Consider the following 21,346-nt stretch of genomic DNA (forward strand, 5'->3'; position numbering starts at 1 on the left):
TGTGGACACAAACATTAAACAGTGCATGTGAATGGTTGAAAGTACATTTATGACTGTTTAGAAAATACATGTTTTAGTTAGTGCCAAGTAATGATAAAACGAATGTTAGTGCAAACGAGTTATAGGATAGTGTTAGCGGCATTAGCGTGGAGCATCAAGCATTTTTAATATAATGTCCAGAATTTATACAGTGAAATATTTAAGAAACACGTCCTTTTTCAGAGAGTTTTTCAGTCATGGGGTGATTCTTTAAACGGTCAAATATACTCATGCCAATAATGGTTGTAACCCACTTCAATTTTTTTTGGCGGCGAGGGGTGTGGGTGGGGTTGGGGTGGGGGGGGGGGGGTGACAAGCATTATTGGCATGAGTATATTTAGCATAAAGTAAAAATAAATAAATAAAGTGAAATTGACCCCATCCCAAAATTATACAAATAATTGCATCGTATAAATGCCGGTGGAAGAGACCTTCAAAGATAACACGAAAAATAAACAGATAAATCAAGAAAAACAAATAAACAAATTTTATATTATTAGGAAGAACAAACATATATAGTAATGTGTGCCCCTTTGGTATAGTTCGTGATCATTAGCTGCTACGAATAATTGCAAACACGTAATATCTCATGGCGAGTTTAGTGCGGATTTTTTCTGCACTGTTGGTAGACACCATTTCCATCTAAATATCAACAGCAACCAAAAGAGACATGTCGACACGAAGCACGTATTTCTGTAGCGTTTATCAATATCCATAAAGCTGTTCCTCTCACGCTGACACAGAGTGAACATGTGGTTTTACAGCAACTAAGGTACTCCAGTAGGGGTATTCTCGGGACGTGGACATCCTAAGTCGTGTAAAAACAAAGTCTAGAAAAATGTAATCCACTGTGGGTTACTAAGCTAATTAACGCCAGACAATAGACAGAGTTTGTGATTGCAAGATTTCAGGCAATACTAGACTGCGTAAGTATAAGGAAACAGAAACAAGGGTTTATTTACAGTTTTAATAAAATTATAATACACTGTGTCGGCAATGACGCTAATGTTCCCACGGTTATTAAACATCGACAAATCTCAGTTTCATTTGGATCAGCGGGGTGGTTGTGTGAGGATGTCGTTACCTGTAGATACAGTTGATTTACAACACTTGATGCCACGAACACAAGTCATTTGTTCTTCTCTTCAGGATTCTGTATGTGTGTCAATTCACGCAGAAATATCTTCCGCCTCAGAAATGTCAGAAGTAATTTGTAATCTAACTGTAGCAACAATTTCCTGACAGTGATTATTACTCACCTAGCGTGTACACTTATCGGAGTGAACACATTTTGTGAAATCAGTCAACACTGCAAGCGATTTCTGGAGTGAACTCACTCACCTATCATAGTCACATGCTAACCATGCTTACCAGAGTGAACTACCAGAGTGAACAGACTCACGAAACATTCACAATTCCGGTAACAGTTAAGATTTTAACACTTCCCGACCAGTTAATCCCTTACTTAAAAACAGACGACATCAAAGGAAAACCGTCTGTCCACGTCCTGAGAAGACAGACAAATATTTTACTTAAGTCTCACCTCATGTAAAAGTACAGATATATACAGACATATACATAAAATGAGCCACAATTAAGGGGTTATGAGAGACTATTACATAGAAGTGGCATATATGATAAAAGGTACACTAAAGGATTTAGCCGCATAAAATAAGTTTCTTCTTTGAAGAACGCAGGTTTTGGCTGTAAAATAAACATGTTCTTTAAATAGTAAAATCATTTCTTTATTATAACATAAATCTAGGAAGTTGGGATAGCTGAACCACATATGGCCATATAAACTTTCACGTAGATCATCGTACAGCGGACATGCCAACAGTACATGACGTTCGACTTAAATCTTATCACTACATTGAAAACACACTCTTTCATTTACATGCATATTTGAATATCTGCCTGTTTCCAACTTTAGAGGTGCAGAACCGGATCTAAACTTGGAAAGGGCAGATCGATAGGAAATGGCATTTGCACATTTACATAGCTTTCGCAACCATACACACTTCTCTCGTCTCCCATATCTGCACGTGAACCACGCTTTGCAGTGGTAGTCTCTTTATAGGACATATCATGAGGGGGAAATTAAGCCGACAAAGAGTCGCCAAGGTATCCATGCACATGTTGATATGTAGATATAGATGTAGATGTTATGACTGCATACTTACCTATTACTTTTCAAGTGCTATCCATGCTGACACGGTGAATAAACGTGCACAACTTGTCTGCGTTTGTGTGGAATCAATTGCAAACAGCGCGGTTGAAGGAGCGGCTATAATCGTCCACGCGCTTTTCTTCAGACTGTCGCATGTTTTGCACGGGTAATGTGCCGTGTGTCGTAAATGTGTGAGAAACTCTTTGAAACATTCGGCAATGTATCCCTGGGCCGTCGGTGATGTAAAGTACTGCCATATAGCTTGAATATTGCTGACTGCGGCGTAAAACTAAACTCAATCAGTCAGTCACACTCACGCTAACGCAAGTGAACTTGTGATTACACAGCAGTTAAGGTACTTCAGTAGTTTTGTATCAGTATCCATTACACTGTTACACTCGGGCTGTTGCAACTGAATTTGTGAATCGAGAGCAGGTATATATACTGGAAATACACGTAACACCGCGATACAGGTCACCTATGAAGTTTTAAAATCCATTCAAACAGCACCGAATTGTTAGCAGAAGCGTATTACTTTTCGGGCATTGCAAAACCGGATCCGATTTTACTAGCGCTTACTTCAGCTAGACCAGAGTTACCCCTTAGACCACAGCTAGAACTTTTACCCTGACCCGGAACGCTCATTCATTGACAATCTTTAAAAGCTGCCTAAAGACATACCCCTTGCAAAAGACTGAATTTCAATGAAGATATAACACCTCTACTGCACTGTATTTTAATTTTGTGTAACGCTCTGGGTTTTGGCACATAACACTTGTCTTTAAAATACACTTAGACATACTATTTGTTACTTCAGTATCGTTTAGCTTGTGTTTAACCCGCTCACGCTGGACAGCTCGTCATTGTCAATTGAAATTGACATCGTCTCCCCATATCTGCACGTGGACCACGCTTTGCAGTGGAAACACGTAATTATATAATATATAATTCTAAACGACCACATGACAATGAGTCGAACTTGCAGCTCTGTCCTGTTACATACGAGACTGGCGGAATACGACAGTCGTGTCGCCAAGCAGCTGTTGTTATAACGGGGTCGTTTTCACGAAGTGCCTACCCGCGACGTGTTGAGACTCGGATGTCGTATATAACGCTCGAACAGGTGCATCACCTAATTTGCCAAAATGACAACAACCGAGTGTCGGGAAACGTTAACAGACATTATTTTTGTGCCAAGTGAGTATATGGAAATTAGTTAATATAGAAAATTAGTGGGGAAGAAGGTAGATGTATGGAAATCGACTTCCTGGTCAGTCGTGTACGTATGTATATAGTGCTAGCTTCGGCGATGTGGGTCACATTGACTCCCACCTTTTTGTTCACGAATATGCTATCGCAGGAAAGATTAGAAAATACAGTCTTGTGTTGATAATACCATAACTATAACATACCCAAAACCGACACGTTTTATGGAGTATGTAGGTGTTATATCCGTGAGCACCATTTGACACGACCAATTAAACAACCTACTTTGGAGCTTTGGTCAGTCGTTCATTTCCATACAATGTCTAATTTATCAGTAACAACCATGTTTGTCTGTTAGTTTATATTTATTTTAAGAGAAGGCTTTTATAGTGAGGTTACAGGTTAATAAAAACTTGGATTGTTTTCTTAAGGTCAGGGTGACACAGAGATTTGTTGAAGCACAATAAGATTTCATTTGTGTGGTTTAGTAGTGGTGAAAGAAACATTCTTGATTGTCTATATTTTGTCTCACGAAGTAAGTATTTTCTAAAACCAAATCATTTTCCGTAATTATCGTGCATAATCCGGATTGAAACTAAGTTCAAACTTTTAATGTTCAATATCCGTCATGCGCGGGGATTAGAGAAGCACACGAGCTTCTGGCTGTAAAGCCGGTTATTTTTTAGTTGTGCTGGAAAGTCAAAGGCAACTTCGATGAGCCTTAATTCACCGACAATCAGCTAGTATAATCGCATCAATAAAAGGTAGATCTATATGTTGTATTCATCTGTAAGTAAATCTGTACTGCCTCCAACTTCAGTAAAGTAGCTAACTGACGCTGAAGGGGTCGTTGTCGGCACAGGTACTACAGATACGTACCCCAGGTACGTTTCTGTATACAGAGTATGTACCCTAAACAAAGCCAAAATACATAAACGTACCTGGTACCCTAAAAGGCGGACGAGTCCATATTCCGCAGTCCAAAACCGAAACCACATGTAGTTGTTCCCGTTCACTGATTGCGAGTGGTATTCATGTGCATCGCGAAATATCCGTTACTGTGTTGTGTATTCTCATTACTTACATAACGCAATCAAATGTATCTAATACAACAGCATGCCAGTTCCGATCAAGAATTCGACACAATGGGAATGAAATCGTCCAAGGGTACGTTTCTGTATTTTCATTGTGGCCAGGGTACATATCTGTATTCAGAAACGTACCTGGGGTACATATGTGTAGTACCCGTGCCGACAACGACCCTAACTGAGACACATCAGTTCACAAGGTCGATATGGACACAGGTTGATGAAAAGATGATGAAATGTTTTAAGTAGGATAAACCAAACAACCTCTTTTCTTTGTCTTTTGTTATTTTATTTATCGATCTAGTACTAGACAATGGTAAGCTTACCTTATGAGATTTGTTTATTTGTAGCATTGAGAAAGATTCTATTTCTGTTTGTACAAAATCCCCAAATCGTATTGTTTACATGATCATACATGATCAGATTTTGTCCTATCAATATCATTATCATGTGATTCATTTCTGTCAACAAAGAATGATTAAAAATGACGAAATGCCTCGTTGAAAACTAGTGGTAAATTTATATATATGGTATATAACGATACATAGATCATGATACGATACATTTCATGATACAATTATCATGTGAATGTTGATGTTAAGTTGTTTGTAAACATGATTGGCGAGCTGGGGGCATGGTGGGCGAGCTGGGGGCATGGTGGGCGAGCTGGCTAAGGCACCAGGCTAGTGATCCAGTGAGCATGAGGTGCCGGGATCGAGCCCACCTGTGACTGGGTGTAAAAACCTTGGAGTCAACTTTATGTGCAGACTCTTTCAGTGTTGTCACAACCCCTAGTGTACAGTACACAACCCTCCCCAGGGAGTTGAGATTGATATTAAGATGTGCTGTTGAGATTCACATCCAATAATCGAGGGAAAAACTACCAGCGCCTTGAGCATGCACTAGTGCGTGGATATGGGCGCTATATTAATATCCAATAATAATAATAATAAATAACTTCTTTAGTACATGTATAAATGTTTAAGCGCAGGCACTAAGGAAAAATACCTCTAACTGCTACGCGTTTTTCAATATTTGACTGACAGAAATGCAGGAGGATCCTTGAAAGAGTAGGAAATGTTTATTTTAGCAAGTGAATTATTTTGTATTGATGCAGAAAGAAATGCATTATCTATTTTAACATTACTTGAAAATTCATGATGTACGTGTGCATTGATGTATTGTTTTACCCCTAAATATTATTAGATAATTAATTACTTTCATGCAGGGAACAGGTGTCCTTATGGAATCTGGAGTGTTAGTTAAGTTCGAGTGTTTTTACACTAATGTTCTCTGTTCACAGTGATGGCAGAGTGTGGTGTGAAAACCATTGAAGGCTTCGCAAATGATGTCGTCACTAACTTAGAGCGAAGGGAAATGAAACGAGTTGGTGAAATATATGACAAACTTCAGAAAATGAAATCAAGCGATATCATGAAGCATAAATTCAACTACTGGAAAGTAATGCAGTGCCTGGGGGAGGTCGGAATAGAAAAAATTATTCTGACAATCAAAACGAACACTCTTCACTCCTGTCACTGCCATGTGTATTCCAATCTGTTTGAAGCAATGAACCTATTCTGTGAATGTCTGACTACAGTGAATGTCATAAAGAGAGTCCTCTACCACAGACAGGCGCTTGTGCCGATTTTCTTTGAAGCTTTGAGACAGACGAAGGAACCAAGGCTTGTGGGGAAAATGCTTGTTATCATGTATCGGTGTCTCATTGTTGGAAAACAGTCTCTGGTAGAGTTGTACATGTCAAATAAGATTCTTAAGGACCTTCATTCAGTTGCCCAGAAACAGCTTGATTTCAATGACAACTCTGTGGATATTGTTGAATATAGTGTAAAGTTATTGTACGGGCTGGTGATTCATGGAGGTAAAAATGTTCGTCATCAAGTGAGGCATTCGTCAGCTATTATTGCTGTTGAAGAGTACAAGCAATGCCTGGAAAGAAAGATTGGTCCCAAAATAATCCGTCTAACAGATCCTGTGGTATTAAAGTACTACACTGCGCTTCGAATCGAGCTGGATGGAGGGACACAGTTAATAGACAAGCAGTCACTGCGGGACATTCTCAAGGAGGAGTGTAAGAGTGATAATGGGCATGTTATCTTTTGTTCAGCGCCATGTTGTCGCAGACAGTTCCAGGAGGAAAGAGACCATTTTCGTTACTGCGGAGCATGCCGACTGTCTCGCTACTGTAGCAAGCAGTGCCAGCGGGAACACTGGAAGGTGGCACACAAGGAGATGTGTCTCAAACTGGAGTGTTATACACAAGATTCATGATTTTTTGAGATTTTTTTTTTTGTGAGGCTTTTGATATTTTTTTTCAATTTAAAACTTTTGAATTTTTTAAAGTCCATTTTGATTGAATGTCTGTTTCATAAGGTTTATTTGGATGTTCATCCAGATTAGTGTTTTCAATTTAGATTTTTTGAACGTAGGTTTGATACCTGAAAACATACCATGAGGTTTCAAATTGGAAAAAAATTATAGGTATTAAATTGAAGTTTAAAATCTCTAAATTTAAAACAATACTTGATTTATATCCAGTCAACTACAAGACTTACAAAACAAGTGCGAGTTCTTTGTTTATGGTGGAAATGAATCATGATTTGCCATCAGTTGAGCCTAATATTTTCATGATGTGAGAAACATTTTCAATCTTTTCTGGTGTGCAGACTGTTCTGGTCGATGAAGTAGCTCTGTGCTGAATTTGTGAGTTTTGTGCTACATTTTTTATACAACCAGGGATTTATCTAGACTTATTCATGGGCTCATAATCGACCACCTCTGCTACAAATTTCAGTGAATGCCCATAAATGTAATGTTAAAATTCATAATTCATGTAAATATAGCTATAATTAACATGATTAATTGGCAGCTTGGTTAGGTGAGTCAGCTGATTACAATATCCAAAGGACGTTGAGGTAAATTTATGATTTTATTGAATGCAATGTTGAGCGGGTCGGATACTTAGAAAAAAAATAATTACAAAATGTCTCCCAATTTTATGCAAGTTTACAATTATTTTCCAGTTTTACTTTTAGTTCTAAGTCTCAGATAAACTCCTGCACTCATTTTCTCATTTCATTATTTAACCTGAATGCTGGCTTATGCTTATGTTTTATTATTTACATTAATTTGCTATGTGATTGCTTTTTTACTAAATTTTAGTGAAGGAAGTCATCAACAATAAATGTGTGCTCTTGTGTGAAATTGTCTGTTCCTGATGAGAGACAATTCTTTTCTTTTAAAGTGGAAGCGTTTTATTTTTCAACTTGAGTATCAGATAATTTTGTGTTGGTTAGATAAAAGAAGCATTGTATATAGATTGAATTTGCTATATAGTATATTGTGTGCTCAGTGCTTTTGGTTGATGTGCTATTTTGTAGGGCATGAGTTGCCAATCCTGCAAAAATTCATTGCGCAGAGTTGTGTCCCTTGAGTATGCCAGGAACCTGTGATTGTGTATGAAAATCCCAGATCTCCCCTGATTAATAACCTAGGTTTGTCAGCAGCAAACCAATGCTTGTGGGTTTCTCAAATTTGATAATGTCTTGGGACTGCATCACTTTCGGCTTTCCTCAAGCATTAAGATGACACCCCTTGATGTAACTGGGCAGTGGGGTAGCAAAGTGGTTAAAGTGTTTGCTCGTCATGCTGAAGACCCGGGTTCGAATCCCCACATGGGTACAATTTGTGAAGCCCATTTCTGGTGTCCCCTGCCGTGATGTTGCTGGAATATTGCTAAAAGCGGCGTAAAACCAAATTCATGTAACTGAAATATTGTTCAAAGAAGCCATAAATGCATCTATAACCAGTAGTGTTGGGAATTGGTTAAAATTTCATAATTGATGATTGGTTTATTACAACCAATCAATCATCAAAAATGATTGGTCAGCGTCATTTATAAAAATGTCCTGGTTATAAAGAAAAAACCTGTAGTTCTTTCGAGTTTATTGAGAATTGCACACAATGCATTTGGAAATTTTACATCTTTAAAGGATGACTAATATGTTAGGAACATAAATTTCCTGGAGTCTTTAAGATAAAATCAATCATGACTTGGAACGAGCTGGTAATGCTTATGAAATGTAACAGACAAAACCAACCTTGTGGAAAATATTGTTAAAGCAAACAAGTGTTCCAAAATTGTTTGTGTTCGATTATGAGAAAACATGATCAATTGCTTGGTCGTTTAGTCACTGCGACCAATCTTCGATTATTTCAATTAATCGGACCACCACTAATAACCAGTGACATTTCAAAATAGAGACCATCCTTCTAGGCAGAGGCTACTGAGGACAGGTAGCATCCCAGTGATGATAGTCCTCATCAACAGAATTCTTATATTTCTGAACAAGTTCAGGGCCGGTGGGGTAGCCTAATGGTTAAAGCATTCACTCATAAACCATGTATCATTTTTGTCTAATTCAAACACGACTAGTGGTGGTCCGATTAATTGAAATAATCGAAGATTGGTCGTAGTGACTAAACGACCAAGCAATCGATCATAATTTCTCATAATCGAACACAAACAATTCTGGAACACTTGTTTTCATTAACAATATTTTTCACATGGTTTGTTTTGTCTGTTACATTTCGTAAGCACTACAAGCTCGTTTCAAGTCATGATTGAATTTATCTTAAAGATTCCAAGAAATTTATGTTCCTAACATACTAGTCATCCTTTAAAGATGTGAAAATTTGCAAAAAAACCAACCAAAAGAACTACATTTCTTCCCTTATTTTTATGTGCATTAAAATTTCATAAATGACACTAACCAATTATTTTCGATGATTGATCGGTAGTAATGAACCAATCATCAATTATGAGATTTGAACCAATTCCCAACACTAAACACGACTATCTACAATCTGAGTACCTGTGAAATAAGTCTTGACGTTAGGCCTCAGGACTTGTGCCCAGAAAAATTCTTAAGTTTTGGCTTATACAGGGTTATGTTTAGTGAAGACAAAAGCTTCCATCATCTCTCTGTCTCCTTCTGTGCGTCATATTACTTTGTGATGAGATACCTTAGAAAATTATGTTACTTTTCTATTGTCATGTTGCATTGTTCATCAATATGTGTTTTTATTGGACTGTGCTGCATAATAGCGCATGGGTTTTTTAATGAAAATGTACATAAACTTTTTTTCAGCTTGTTTTCATGGACATACATGTACAAACAAATATAACAGCATGTGATCCTTGAGGGATCCGTAGAAGATGCTTTATCTTGTCATTTCGTTGATAAGTCCAAGAATAGCCGTGTTATACCGGAATGAGCTGGAAATGAAATATAAAGTGTAGAACATACAAACTTTGCTTAAGAAAAGAAGCTTTTGTAGTAACAGTGCAAGAAACGTATTTTACATTTTTAGATGTTTATGTTCATTTATCGACTCTCAAAGTCATTGATTTACTTAACGTGCTTAAGATTCGGTTTGATGTTTTATTATGTATACATTTAAAATTGAAATAAATTGTTTTACTGCTGCATGGATTGATTGGTCTTGACGGGACTCCAAATCTGTGTTTTCTTCTTGGGAAGATATATTTGTCTGGAACTTTCTAATATCAGTCCCGCCTGGATTCTGCGGTGAATTTTTTAGAATTCTGCAGGAATTGAAGTAAATTCTGCATCCCATTTTTCAAAATTCTGCAAAAGATTCTGCAGTTAAAGGACTGACTGACTGACTGAGTTTGGTTTTACGCCGCTTTTAGCAATATTCCACCAACATCACGGCGGGGGACACCAGAATTGGGCTTCACACATTGTACCCATGTGGGGATTCGAACCCGGGTCTTCGGCGTGACGAGCCAACGCTTTAACCATTAGGCTACCCCACCGCCCCTGCAGTTAAATACTTGAAAAAACAACAAAAAATGATAATTTCAAACTTGAATTCTTAAACACACAGCTGTAAATGTTTTAGAGCTTCATGACATTCAATGACATTACAAACTCTACAATATTGTTTCGTTTGATAGGTAATCTGGATTCAACTTTCAAAATAAGTAAATTCTGCGGCAGAAAAATGGCAAGTTCTGCAGGTATTCTGCATGAAAATGCATTTTTGGTGGACCAGACGTTTTTCTGCATGAAATGGTATTTTCCGCAATTGATTCTGCAACCACGGAATCCAGGAGGGACTGTAATACTTTGTAATTGGATTTCTTTATTAAGTTCATGCTGTGTCGTGTTCGATTTTCTGATACATGACATTTGAAGGCAAGATGAGGTGAAATTGGGTTTAACATCAATAGATAGCAGCATGTGTGCTCCTGGTAGTCCAAATTAGTTTCGGTATGTTGTTGTTGAACACTGAGATACTACACCACAGTGTAAGTTGTACACCATACTTCATACACCATGTTCCCTTAATGCCAAATGCCAGGCAGAGTAACAAGAAGTATTTAATGTCCTTTTGAAGGAGACCCGTGAAAATCAAGGTTAGAATTAGTCTTGTCATGGTTATCGTAAGGAGCCTCTGACAGTATCATGTGGTCAGGCTCGCTGACTTGGTTGGCAAACGTCAGATTGATGCCCATCCAGACTCCATTATTTACAGACCGGCGCCATATAGCTTGGATATTGTTGAGTGGGGCGTTGAACAACAAAAATGCTTTGATGGACATGATTGGATACACCCACCAACATGCTAGGAAAACATTGTGTTTGATGAAACCAGACAGATTGATTTTGTTTGTGACCCTGCCAAAAGTGGGCAGTGGAGATGTAACCGTATGTCCAAGGTCTTAGTTGCTGCAGTTCTTTGTGCAGAGTTGTTTCCCCTGCCTGTGGGTCAAATTCACCCTATGCATGTACGAAACATGCCCTTTTGATTTTAAGGGTCAAGTTAGGGGGTCGGTTTATCTATGAGATCGGCTTATCTATGGTAATATACAGTAATCATGATCCTTGATCATGGATTCTCGCGTCACCACAACTCCATTATGGGACCACCTCCGTGGTGTAGTGGTTAGAGCGTCCGCCCGAGAGCGGAAGGTCGCGGGTTCGATCCCCAACCGCGTCATACCAAAAGACGTTAAATATGGTACTTGTTGGTCCCTGCCTGGCGCTCGGCATTAATGGGTACAACAAGGACTGGTCGGCTCGGAGTCAGTATAATGTGTCTGAGTGGGGTATTCATGCTTCACTGTGGCATGGTATCTCAGTGGGCTAGCACTATAAAACCTCTGGGCTAGTGCAGCTACACATTACGCATGCACTATAAAATATTCCAGCTTAAACCCAATTTCACCTCACCTCACCATTATGGACTCTCAAACAACCAAAGAGAAACTAAAACTGCAAACAAAAATAATTGCAGTAAAAACACTGTTGTAAAGAACAGTCAGAAATGCACAAAGGTAGGTTAAAATGACACTCCTAATGTCACATTTTCTTAATAAAATGTTACAAAATGAATTGAAACCAATACAATATATCACATTTACTACAAAAATAGCTATGAGTCTACAGCCAGCTGTTCATTGGAAACCTGCCCCGAGTATTTGTGGTCAAGACGTTTCCATGTTAATATGATGTGTATCATGGTATATATTTAGTGTATGAGTTCCCCGACCGCGTCATACCAAAACGACGTTAAAATATGGTACTTGTTGGTCCCTGCCTAGCGCTCGGCATTAATGGGTACAACAAGGACTGGTCGTCTCGGAGTCAATATAATGTGTCTGAGTGGGATATTCATGCTTCACTGTGGCGTGGTATAGTGGGCTAGCACTATAAAACCAGCAAGTCTGGGCTAGAGCGCATCAGCATGCACGCTATGGCCGTAAATATTCTCAAAAAACCCAATTTCACCTCACCTCACTCCAGTGTATGAAATAAGCCAAAAGACGGGGCTGGTAACTTCAAAATGTTACCAGTCCCAGACCAGACACAAAGATAAGGCTCAGATGTATATAACATCTAAATTTTTACCAGACCATCGAGCTGGCTAGCTGTAAATCTAGACCGTCCATCTGAAATCTAACCCGTCTCTGGCGGTCAGGCGGGCCTTATTTCATACACTGTGTATCAAGTTGTGATGAGTATCATACCATGACATTGTTGTATCATTTCACACCTGTACAAACAGGGGCAGTGGGGTAGCTTAGTAGGTAGACCTTCCGCTTGTCACACCAACAACCCGGGTTTGATTCATCTTGTGGCTGAAATGTGTGAAGCCCATTGTGGTGTCCTCCATCTTGATATTGATGTGTGGCATAAGCCCATTTGTGATGAGAAAGTCCTCCATCTTTGATATTGATGGAATAGATTGACATCCAATGATCGAAAAAATACCAGTGGCATAAAGTCATGGATATCGCTCCTATAATAAAATAATAACATTGATTATCCTGGCACACATGAGTACTTCTTAATTCTACAAAATCTGTTTCTCCTCCAGATTGTGGAATAATATTGAAACCTTTAATAAACCTTCCCTCTATCTTCTAATACAAGAATCAGAATCAGACTGTTCTATTGCCTTGTCAGTGTTTGGCTGTAAGTATGAACTTGCAATCGTAAAGATACAAATTCGCTTCTTGGATCTATCCTGTTTTGTTACAATTTTGGTTGACACCATCATGTGGCAGAAATACAGAGCAAATACTGTAAAGTCCAGGTCACGTGTTCACAACTCTGGTGAAACCCAAACAAAGGTATGGGGTTGACAAACCTAGATAATAACAAACAGGGATTTAAAAACGGGATTATAGATTTCTGGCTGACTGACTTGGTGATGCACCATTGTATTACAATTGCTCCTCATGATGTTGATCAGTGGAGTCTGGTCCAGTTTTCGATTACTCAGCAATATTCCAGCTGGAATGTGGTGGTCTGTAAATAATCGAATGTCTGGACCAGACAATCCAGTGATCAACAGCATGAGCATCGATCTACAAACATATTGGGATACAATGATATGTGTCAGCTGCAATCGACCACTCAGTTATGCCAGAAATCTATGATGACGTCTTTCGACAAGCATGGGTTGCTGAAGATCAATTCTTCACAGGTGCAGAAGACTTGAAATTTTAATATGGTTGGAACGACAAGGTCAAGTCTCCAAAAGGACATATGTACACATATTATATGAGTGAGTTTTAGGTTTACACCACTTTTAGCAATATTCCAGCAATATCATGGCAGGGGACCCCAGAAATGGGCTTCACAAGCTAAAGTGTGTGCACATGCCCCAATATATATAATATTGACCAAAATATTGTCGAAAATGTGTGACTCTGTGCCTTTAACATCATCTAACTGTTATTATATGCTACACTGTTGTCTACTTTCGTATGAACAAATGTTCAATATCTTGATGTTTGTTATTTATATAAATGTTTATTTCCACATGCAAACATTCTATGCAAAATCCATGCATTTGGGTAAGGAGGCCTTGTGTATAGAAAATACAAACGTGACTACTGTCACAGGGCTGAACTGTTGAAGAAAGAAATGAACAATTCGGTTTGAAGATGACAAAATTTATTTTTCAAAACAATACCACAACAGCATTGGGCATAAGATACTGAGTATTTGCATTCAAAGCAGAACTGTGTCTTAAAAGCCACATCAAAAATCTTTCAATCATGATTAAATCATTGTATCTGTAATCTATATTTCAATGTCTACTGATGTCCAGTGCAATATTCCACACCGAGCATCAGGTACAGATCTTCTCTTGGGTAAGGAAACTTTCTGTTATACACATCTCACAGACTTTGTCTTCACTCATGAACTTCAGGCAGCAAGTTTAGCTTCTGATAGTCTTTGGGCCACATTATCCCAGTTGGCAACATTGAAAATAGCTTTAACATAATCTGGCCTCACATTCTTGTATTGGAGGTAGTAGGCATGTTCCCAGACATCGATGCCAAACAGGGGAACCAGTCCTGAAATACAGATGTAGGAGAGCTGAGTGAGTGAATTTAGTTTTACGCGGCACTCAGCAATATTCCAGCTATATGGCGGTAATCTGTAAGTAATCATGTCTGGTCACGACAATCCAGTGATCAACAATATGAGTATTGATCTATGCAATTGGGATACGATGACGTGTCAACCAAGTCAGCGAGTCTGACCACCCGATCCCATTAGTCGCCTCTTTCAATAAGCATGGGTTATTGAAGATCAATTCTAACCCAGATCTTCATGCTGAGCTGAGTGAAGGGTTAGTAATTTATGACATCAAGTCTAAGAGACTAGACATCATTGATGTTGGGTTTTTTTATCAGACCAGCAATATTCCAGCTATATGATGGCGGTCTGTAAATAATCAAGTCTGGACCAGACAATCCAGTGATTCACATCATGGTCACAGATGTATGCAATTGGATAAAGTGACAGGCATGATTCAAGGTAGCGAGTCTGATCACCCAATCCCATTTGTCATCTTTACAACAAACATGGTTTGCTGAAGACCAGTTGTCACCCAGATCTTCAACAGAGTAAATTGGGAAATCTTTCATTTCAATATGGGAATTTTACTGACAGACTGCAGAATTAGGCCTAATATCAAGAAAAAATCCCTCTTAAAAGCACTGTCTCCTGTCAACAAGTCTAGAAACGTCCCTGTTACAAGCACTGTCTCCTGTCAAGTTTGTCTAGAAACGTCCTGTTACAAGCACTGACGTCTGTCAAGCTTGTCTAGAAATGTCCTGTTACAAGCACTGACGTCTGTCAAGCATGTCTAGAAACATCCCTGTTACAAGCACTGTCTTCTGTCAAGCATGTCTAGTAATGTCTGTTACAAGCACTGATGTCTCTCAAGCAGGTCTAAATGTGTCCATGTTACAAGCACTGACGTCTGTCAAGAAGGTCTAGAAACATCTCTGTTTCAAGCATATTGAGAAAGATCCCTTATACAAGCACTGTCCCTGTCAAGCAGCTCTAGAAAAGTCTCTTTTACAAGCACTGTCCCTGTCAAGCTGCTCTAGAAAGTTCTTGTAACAAGCACTGTCTCCTGTCAAGCAAGTTTCAATAAGGCCCTGTTACAATCACAGTCTCCTGTCAACATGTCTAGAAACGTACCTGTTACAAGCACTGTCTCCTGTCAAACAGGTTTCAAAAAGGCCTTGTTACAAGCACCGTCTCTTGTCAAGCATGTCTAGAAACGTCCCTGTTGCAAGCACTGTCTGCTTTCAAGCAGGTTTCAAAAAGGCCTTGTTACAAGCACCGTCTCTTGTCAAGCATGTCTAGAAACGTCCCTGTTGCAAGCACTGTCTGCTTTCAAGCAGGTTTCAAAAAGCCCCTTACAAGCACCGTCTCCGGTCAAGCAGGTTTCAAAAGGCCCCTTACAAGCACCGTCTCCGGTCAAGCATGTCAAGAAACGTCCCTGTTACAAGCACCGTCTCCGGTCAAGCATGTCAAGAAACGTCCCTGTTACAAGAATAGACTTCCATCACTATGACACACCTGCTGTTGCCTCTAGAGGATCTTGGTTAGCACAGGCAGACACTCTCAGTCGGCCACTGACAGGGTTGAACCCGAGCCACGCCCACCCTGACCCCTGGACTGACACAGCCGATGCAGTTAGCTCCTTCTTCATTTCCTCATATGAACTAAAGTCGCGTTTGATGCAGTGCATAAGGTCCCCATCTGGCTCCCCGCCACCGTTCGGACTGAGCACCTCCCAGAAAATGGAGTGGTTGATGTGTCCTCCGCCGTTGAACCGGAGGGCTGGCTGGAGGGAGATGATAGAGTTGATATCGTCTGGAAGAAAGTGCTCAATTAGTATAACTCTCCTCACTCCTGATCAGATGGGCTGAGGATTTCTGCTGTTATCGTAAGGCTTGTGAGTGAGTGAGTGAATGAGTTGGGTTTATCACTGAACCATATTTCAGCTTCAATGTAAGCTTAATGTTAGAGGAAAGCATTCATAACTTGTGGGGGTGATTCTGAGATACCAGCACTCAGCAATGTTCCAACTTTTATGGCGGCGGTCTGTAAATAATCGAGTCTGGACCAGACACTCCATTGATCAACAGCATAAGCATCGATCTTCACCAGGGGTTCAAAAATCCCATCACCCGACACCCGGGATAAGTCAGTTTTCATTTCGGGCAATCAAATAATGGTATCTTACTTGTCCGTGGGCTACTAGATAATCTCTGCTTGGGGTTTCAAACTGCAAATAAACTTGGATTTCATTTCATATCTGCTCAAAATATAGCTATTAAATTTTGCAATGATAATTAAGTAGAGTTATCCTTTTTTGCTATTTCTCACTTCTCGATAAATAGTCCAGTGAACATTAACATCAAATACCATGTTGATGTATTCTTTCATAATTACATCATCATGATTATGTCATAAAAATCAGGGCAAGTGGAAAATTAGCCAGGACAAGTTACTTTCTTAAAGTCACTGTGGCAAGTGGCTTTTAAAAAAATAATTGTACCCCTGCTTCACAATCAAGCACATCAGCTAGCCTGACCACCCGATCCCGTTAGTCAGATGTTTAAAGGAGCATGGATTACTGAAGATCAGGATCTTCACAGGTTCAATTCTGAATGGACCATAACTGACTTTTAGGCAATGAAAGGTGCTAATAGCAAATTCAGATGCATTAGGCAGAGCAAGTCATGATGCTTGCTTACATTTATTTAATAATTGAAACAGAAAGACACATATTTTTTTCATGAGATTCGTTGAATCTTATAATTAAAGAATATAAATCCATCTACATAAATGATGCCTATGTTCCACTGAGCATTAATACTATCAATCAACAACTTATTATGAGAATCCTTGTCTACAATTATCATAAGAACAATGCCTTGTCAAAGGAAAGTTCTTATCGATCAAACCAAACTTAAAATGTAAACCTGAGGCAGATTAACTTAAGACTCATGAACTAATGGTTCCTCAAAATTCACATACCACTGCATCAATCCCCAAGGTCTGTATCAAGCAAAGCAATTTGTATCTAGCACAAGTCAACTAGAATGATATCTCTCTAAAGAGGTCAGGTACAATTTATGGCAGTTTGGTGTTCTTCATACATGTTATCACTATTTGACCTAGCAAACACATAGGTTAACTCTAGAGGACCCAATGCTTCTAAGTTGCAGATTAGAGCGTGTCCTTACTTTTGGCCTCTGCTTCTGCCAATTTTTCCTGGGCCACATTGAGGTTTGTGACGTAGGTGTTGTGATGCTTCTGGTGATGGAGCTTCATGATGTCTGCCGAGATGTAGGGCTCCAGAGCGTTGTAGTCATAGGGGAGGTCTGGCAGTGTGTGCTTCATCCTCACAGCCGCTGAAGCGAGGCATGCTGCTGAGGGCACAGCCCTGGGAGAGATTAAACAATTACAACTTGGCTATTATAGAAAGGTGAAATAGGAGCAAGCAACTCATCCTGAAACCCTATTCTTGCATCATGTTAGAAACATAAGAAGAAAATGTTATTCCTACTCCTAAGATTAGCAAACTTTTATTTTGTCCCAGAAAAAAATTATCTACAAAATAAAAAATTCAGGTTTTAATTTCTTCTCTAAGGCATAAGAGACAGACAAGTAAACTTTTATCCAGGCCATCTGATGGACGGACGAATCAGACCAAACCAGACAGACATGACATCAGTGATAATTATTAATTTAGCATGGCTGACCTATCAACAGTCACATGTCAAATTCAGGAATCAAGGCCAGTTGTCTGCACATATCCAAAGAGAGATAAAATCAGCAAAGTAGTGCTGCTTGCAAAACCGGCGACATATCCATGGAATGGTTTGTTTGCTCTGGTAATGAACTGTATTACATTACATTCTACTGTAGTCTTATGTCAGTAATAAGGTAATGACCAGGTTCATCCAAGATTCATTGCTGATGTCAAAGTTTGAATTCAAAGCACAGAGCTCTCCACGTCTATTTGAGTCCAACTCATGATTTCTCAAAGATGTACATGTATTTACATCTTTGGATTTATCAAGTCCGTGACTTTAGACATTGGTAAGAAGCCTGAATCAAGAAAAAAATATTTTGGCCCTGCCAAGATGGATAAGAGTATATCATATGCTTGGTCCTAGCACGAAAATCTGCTGTAAATCACTAAATGATGCAGAATAAACACACACACCACACAACATATTACCATGGTCAAACTACCAAAACTTAGAAGAAATTTAATAATGCCTCAACCTTTCCTTTATGTCAAAAGGAAATAATTTTCATGTCTTATTTCATATGTTTCAAATTCCAGACAAGACACAAGTGCATGACCTTCAGTTGTACCAAGATGCATTGGGTTTGTTTTCGTCTTCTAAACACCCAACCCCCCACCCTTCCCCAAAAAAAAATGCAATAGAGGTTTTTGCAATATAAACATAAATTCATTAAGTCATCATGCACGCTTGGAGATAGCGGATGGACTGTGGCCGATAAATATGTGTTTATTGGAATAGTGTTGTGGTGAATATGAGCAGCATTATTTATATTCCGTTTATTCTACTTTATTCCTTTCCAATAAGTTTGGTTCAGACGTAGAAATCTTTCTCGTCACTGGGCGATAGTGACCTTGCGATTTCTTTGAAACAATATGTTGACAAGCAGAAAAGACAACTAACAACAACTCGCCGACAAATGCCATTTGCGTTAGAATAACATGTGCAATATTAAATTACTTAAACATGCACAAATGTATACCTTTTAACTGCAGAGAGCGTAGCAGACAACATGTTGGTGCCTTGGATCAGCACAAACGACGATTGCTCCTAATGATGGTATTTTCCTCTAAACTATTTGGCATACATCTTGTCGTCAAGGCGTCTGTTGAATATTTTATGAAAGATTGGTTTCCTTAATTGTTTATTGATTCGAATATTTCTATTTAAATATACAATTGTCTGTGAAGGGGTGATCTTGATTTCAGAGACCAGATGACGTAAATATAGTGATGCGAAATGCATGGCACTGTGTCATTCTGAATCATCTATGTTTTATTTATCCGCGTTTAAAGTTCTAACGCAGCATCATAATCTGAAAAAGTGCACACACACAAAAAAAGCAACAATTATCTACAACAAAACGCGAAAGATTTCGCTCACATTTCGGTATCCTAAGAACAACAAAATAATTTGTAGTTGAAGCAACACCACAAACATTGACAACACGGTGGCTGCCTGAACCCCCTCAGACGTGACAATCGTTTGATCGGACTGGGTCAGATAAGTTAATTACCTTCTCACATGGAGTTGTGAAGATCGAATTGTTTCGGAAAGGTTCCCTCGTCATTGATTCAGAAATGCCTAACATCTATATGGGACCCAATGAAGGCAAAACTATATGGAATACCCAAAGAAAACTAGTTATCAATACGCAATGTGAGATCATTGCTGAAAACTTTATCTGGAGATACCGAAATTTGGACGCTGTTCCCTTCATGGGTACAATCTGGAAAGGTCCCTCGTGGGATGCACTATGTAAAGAATAACTGATATTGGTCGTACTGACGTCCACGGTGCCGCATTTGGCTCTGCAGGTCAAACCTACGATCATGAGTTCGAATCCCAGCTCGCCCTGACTACGTGTCTAGATTTCTCAGCACTATAACGTGCTAGGGGCTTAAATGTCAAGGAACTGTAACACTTCGGGCTTTCCTCCACGTTAAACATACAACACTGGAATACAGCACTACACTCACTGACGTGGGTCAATTTGATGTGTAAATCCGTTTTAGGGCACATGGGTACAATGTGTGAAGCCCATTTCTGGTGTCCCCGTCGTGATATTGATGGAATATTGCTAAAAGCGGCCTAAAACCATTCTCACTCACTCACTCACTTTTAAAGGGGGGGTAATGTCAAGATCTTGATCTCATGAGTGATAATATGTGTTTTTTTCACAGTTCTGTTGGTATTGCAATGTTGTCAGGAGCATCGATAGATGAATATGGTTTGTAATTATGGTAGAAATCAACAGATTGATGGTGCTTAGGAATTATGAATCTATAGTTGGATAGAACAGGGAAAATAGATTCCTCTGAAAAAGACTCCACACCTCCCAAAACATAAAAAAGTGAAGAATATTGACATTTAGCCTTGTTTTCTAAATAGCTGAATATTTATATAGTTCAGTATCACATTCTGTTGTGTGGTTGAACATTTCGGCTGATTATCTTAAGTTGTTAAATTGTATTCAAATGAAGTAAACTTAAATCTACCTTTCACTATTTAAACATTCAGCTATTTAGAAAACAAAGCTCAATGTTAAAGTTCTTCTGTAGATGGATCTGCAATGTGTCCTCAACATCTGACTGACTCATCCCTCGCGCCTTCCCATAGTTTCTTCAAATTCAAAGATGGTGTTAACACAGGATAAGAAATATGTTCACTCCATCACAGTAGCTCTGGGGACAGAATAGGTCATCAACATCTCACTCACGCTTGTTGTAACAAATGGCCGAATAATGCTCTGCGATAGGTTTGTAAAAATTCAATGATTCATCAGCGTGGAAAGCCTGGCTCTACGGGATATCCGGATTGGAACTGATCTTCAGCAACCCATGCTTATCACAACTCAACTTTCGAGCCAGGAGTGAGTGAATTTAGTTTTACGCCGCACTCAGCAATATTCCAGCTATAAGGCGGCGGTCTGTAAATAATCGAGTCTGGACCAGACAACCCAGTGATCAATAGCATGAGCATTGATCTGCGCAATTGGGAACCGATGACATGTGTCAACCAAGTCAGCGAGCCTGACCACCCGATCCAGTTAGTCGCCTCTTACGACAAGCATGGGTTACTGAAGACCAATATTCTAACCTGGTCCGTCACGGGTATCGAGCCGATAGAGCATAACCACATCACGCCATTGGC

The 21,346-nt window shown here is 39.2% G+C and overlaps 2 protein-coding genes across 3 annotated transcripts; one reads left to right on the forward strand and one right to left on the reverse strand.

Moving 5' to 3' along the window:
* Positions 1 to 3,242: 3,242 nt before the first annotated feature.
* Positions 3,243 to 7,461, forward strand: LOC124257964. Of its 2 annotated transcripts, none has more exons than XM_046692038.1 (2): positions 3,243 to 3,406; positions 5,807 to 7,461. In XM_046692038.1, the coding sequence occupies exons 1-2, from the start codon at positions 3,355 to 3,357 to the stop codon at positions 6,793 to 6,795; spliced, it is 1,041 nt and encodes a 346-aa protein (XP_046547994.1). In that variant the 5' UTR covers positions 3,243 to 3,354; the 3' UTR covers positions 6,796 to 7,461. The 2 variants fall into 2 exon arrangements, with proteins under 2 accessions (XP_046547994.1, XP_046547995.1); XM_046692039.1 differs by lacking the exon at positions 3,243 to 3,406 and adding an exon at positions 4,062 to 4,179.
* Positions 7,462 to 14,001: 6,540 nt separating this feature from the next.
* Positions 14,002 to 19,261, reverse strand: LOC124258023 (superoxide dismutase [Mn], mitochondrial-like). The gene is made up of 4 exons (XM_046692098.1): positions 19,176 to 19,261; positions 17,624 to 17,823; positions 15,948 to 16,244; positions 14,002 to 14,425 (listed from the first exon to the last, which is right to left on the reverse strand). Exons 1-4 carry the CDS (start codon positions 19,205 to 19,207, stop codon positions 14,274 to 14,276), a joined length of 681 nt encoding a protein of 226 aa, XP_046548054.1. The 5' UTR covers positions 19,208 to 19,261; the 3' UTR covers positions 14,002 to 14,273.
* Positions 19,262 to 21,346: the final 2,085 nt, after the last annotated feature.

This window comes from Haliotis rubra, unplaced genomic scaffold (assembly GCF_003918875.1).
Source record: "Haliotis rubra isolate DU_JTF1 unplaced genomic scaffold, ASM391887v1 Scf68, whole genome shotgun sequence".
NCBI classification, from domain to species: Eukaryota; Metazoa; Mollusca; class Gastropoda; order Lepetellida; family Haliotidae; genus Haliotis; species Haliotis rubra.

Excerpts from the sequence above, each read along its gene's own strand:
- LOC124257964 (XM_046692038.1), top strand. The coding sequence starts at position 3,355 with ATGACAACAACCGAGTGTCGGGAAACGTTAACAGACATTATTTTTGTG. Across the intron at positions 3,407-5,806 it reads AGACATTATTTTTGTGCCAA|TGATGGCAGAGTGTGGTGTG; the intron begins GTGAGTATATGG and ends CTCTGTTCACAG.
- LOC124258023 (XM_046692098.1), bottom strand. The coding sequence starts at position 19,207 with ATGTTGTCTGCTACGCTCTCTGCAGTTAAAAG. Across the intron at positions 16,245-17,623 it reads GGCAGAAGCAGAGGCCAAAA|ACGATATCAACTCTATCATC; the intron begins GTAAGGACACGC and ends ACTTTCTTCCAG. Across the intron at positions 14,426-15,947 it reads TCCTCTAGAGGCAACAGCAG|GACTGGTTCCCCTGTTTGGC; the intron begins GTGTGTCATAGT and ends TCTGTATTTCAG.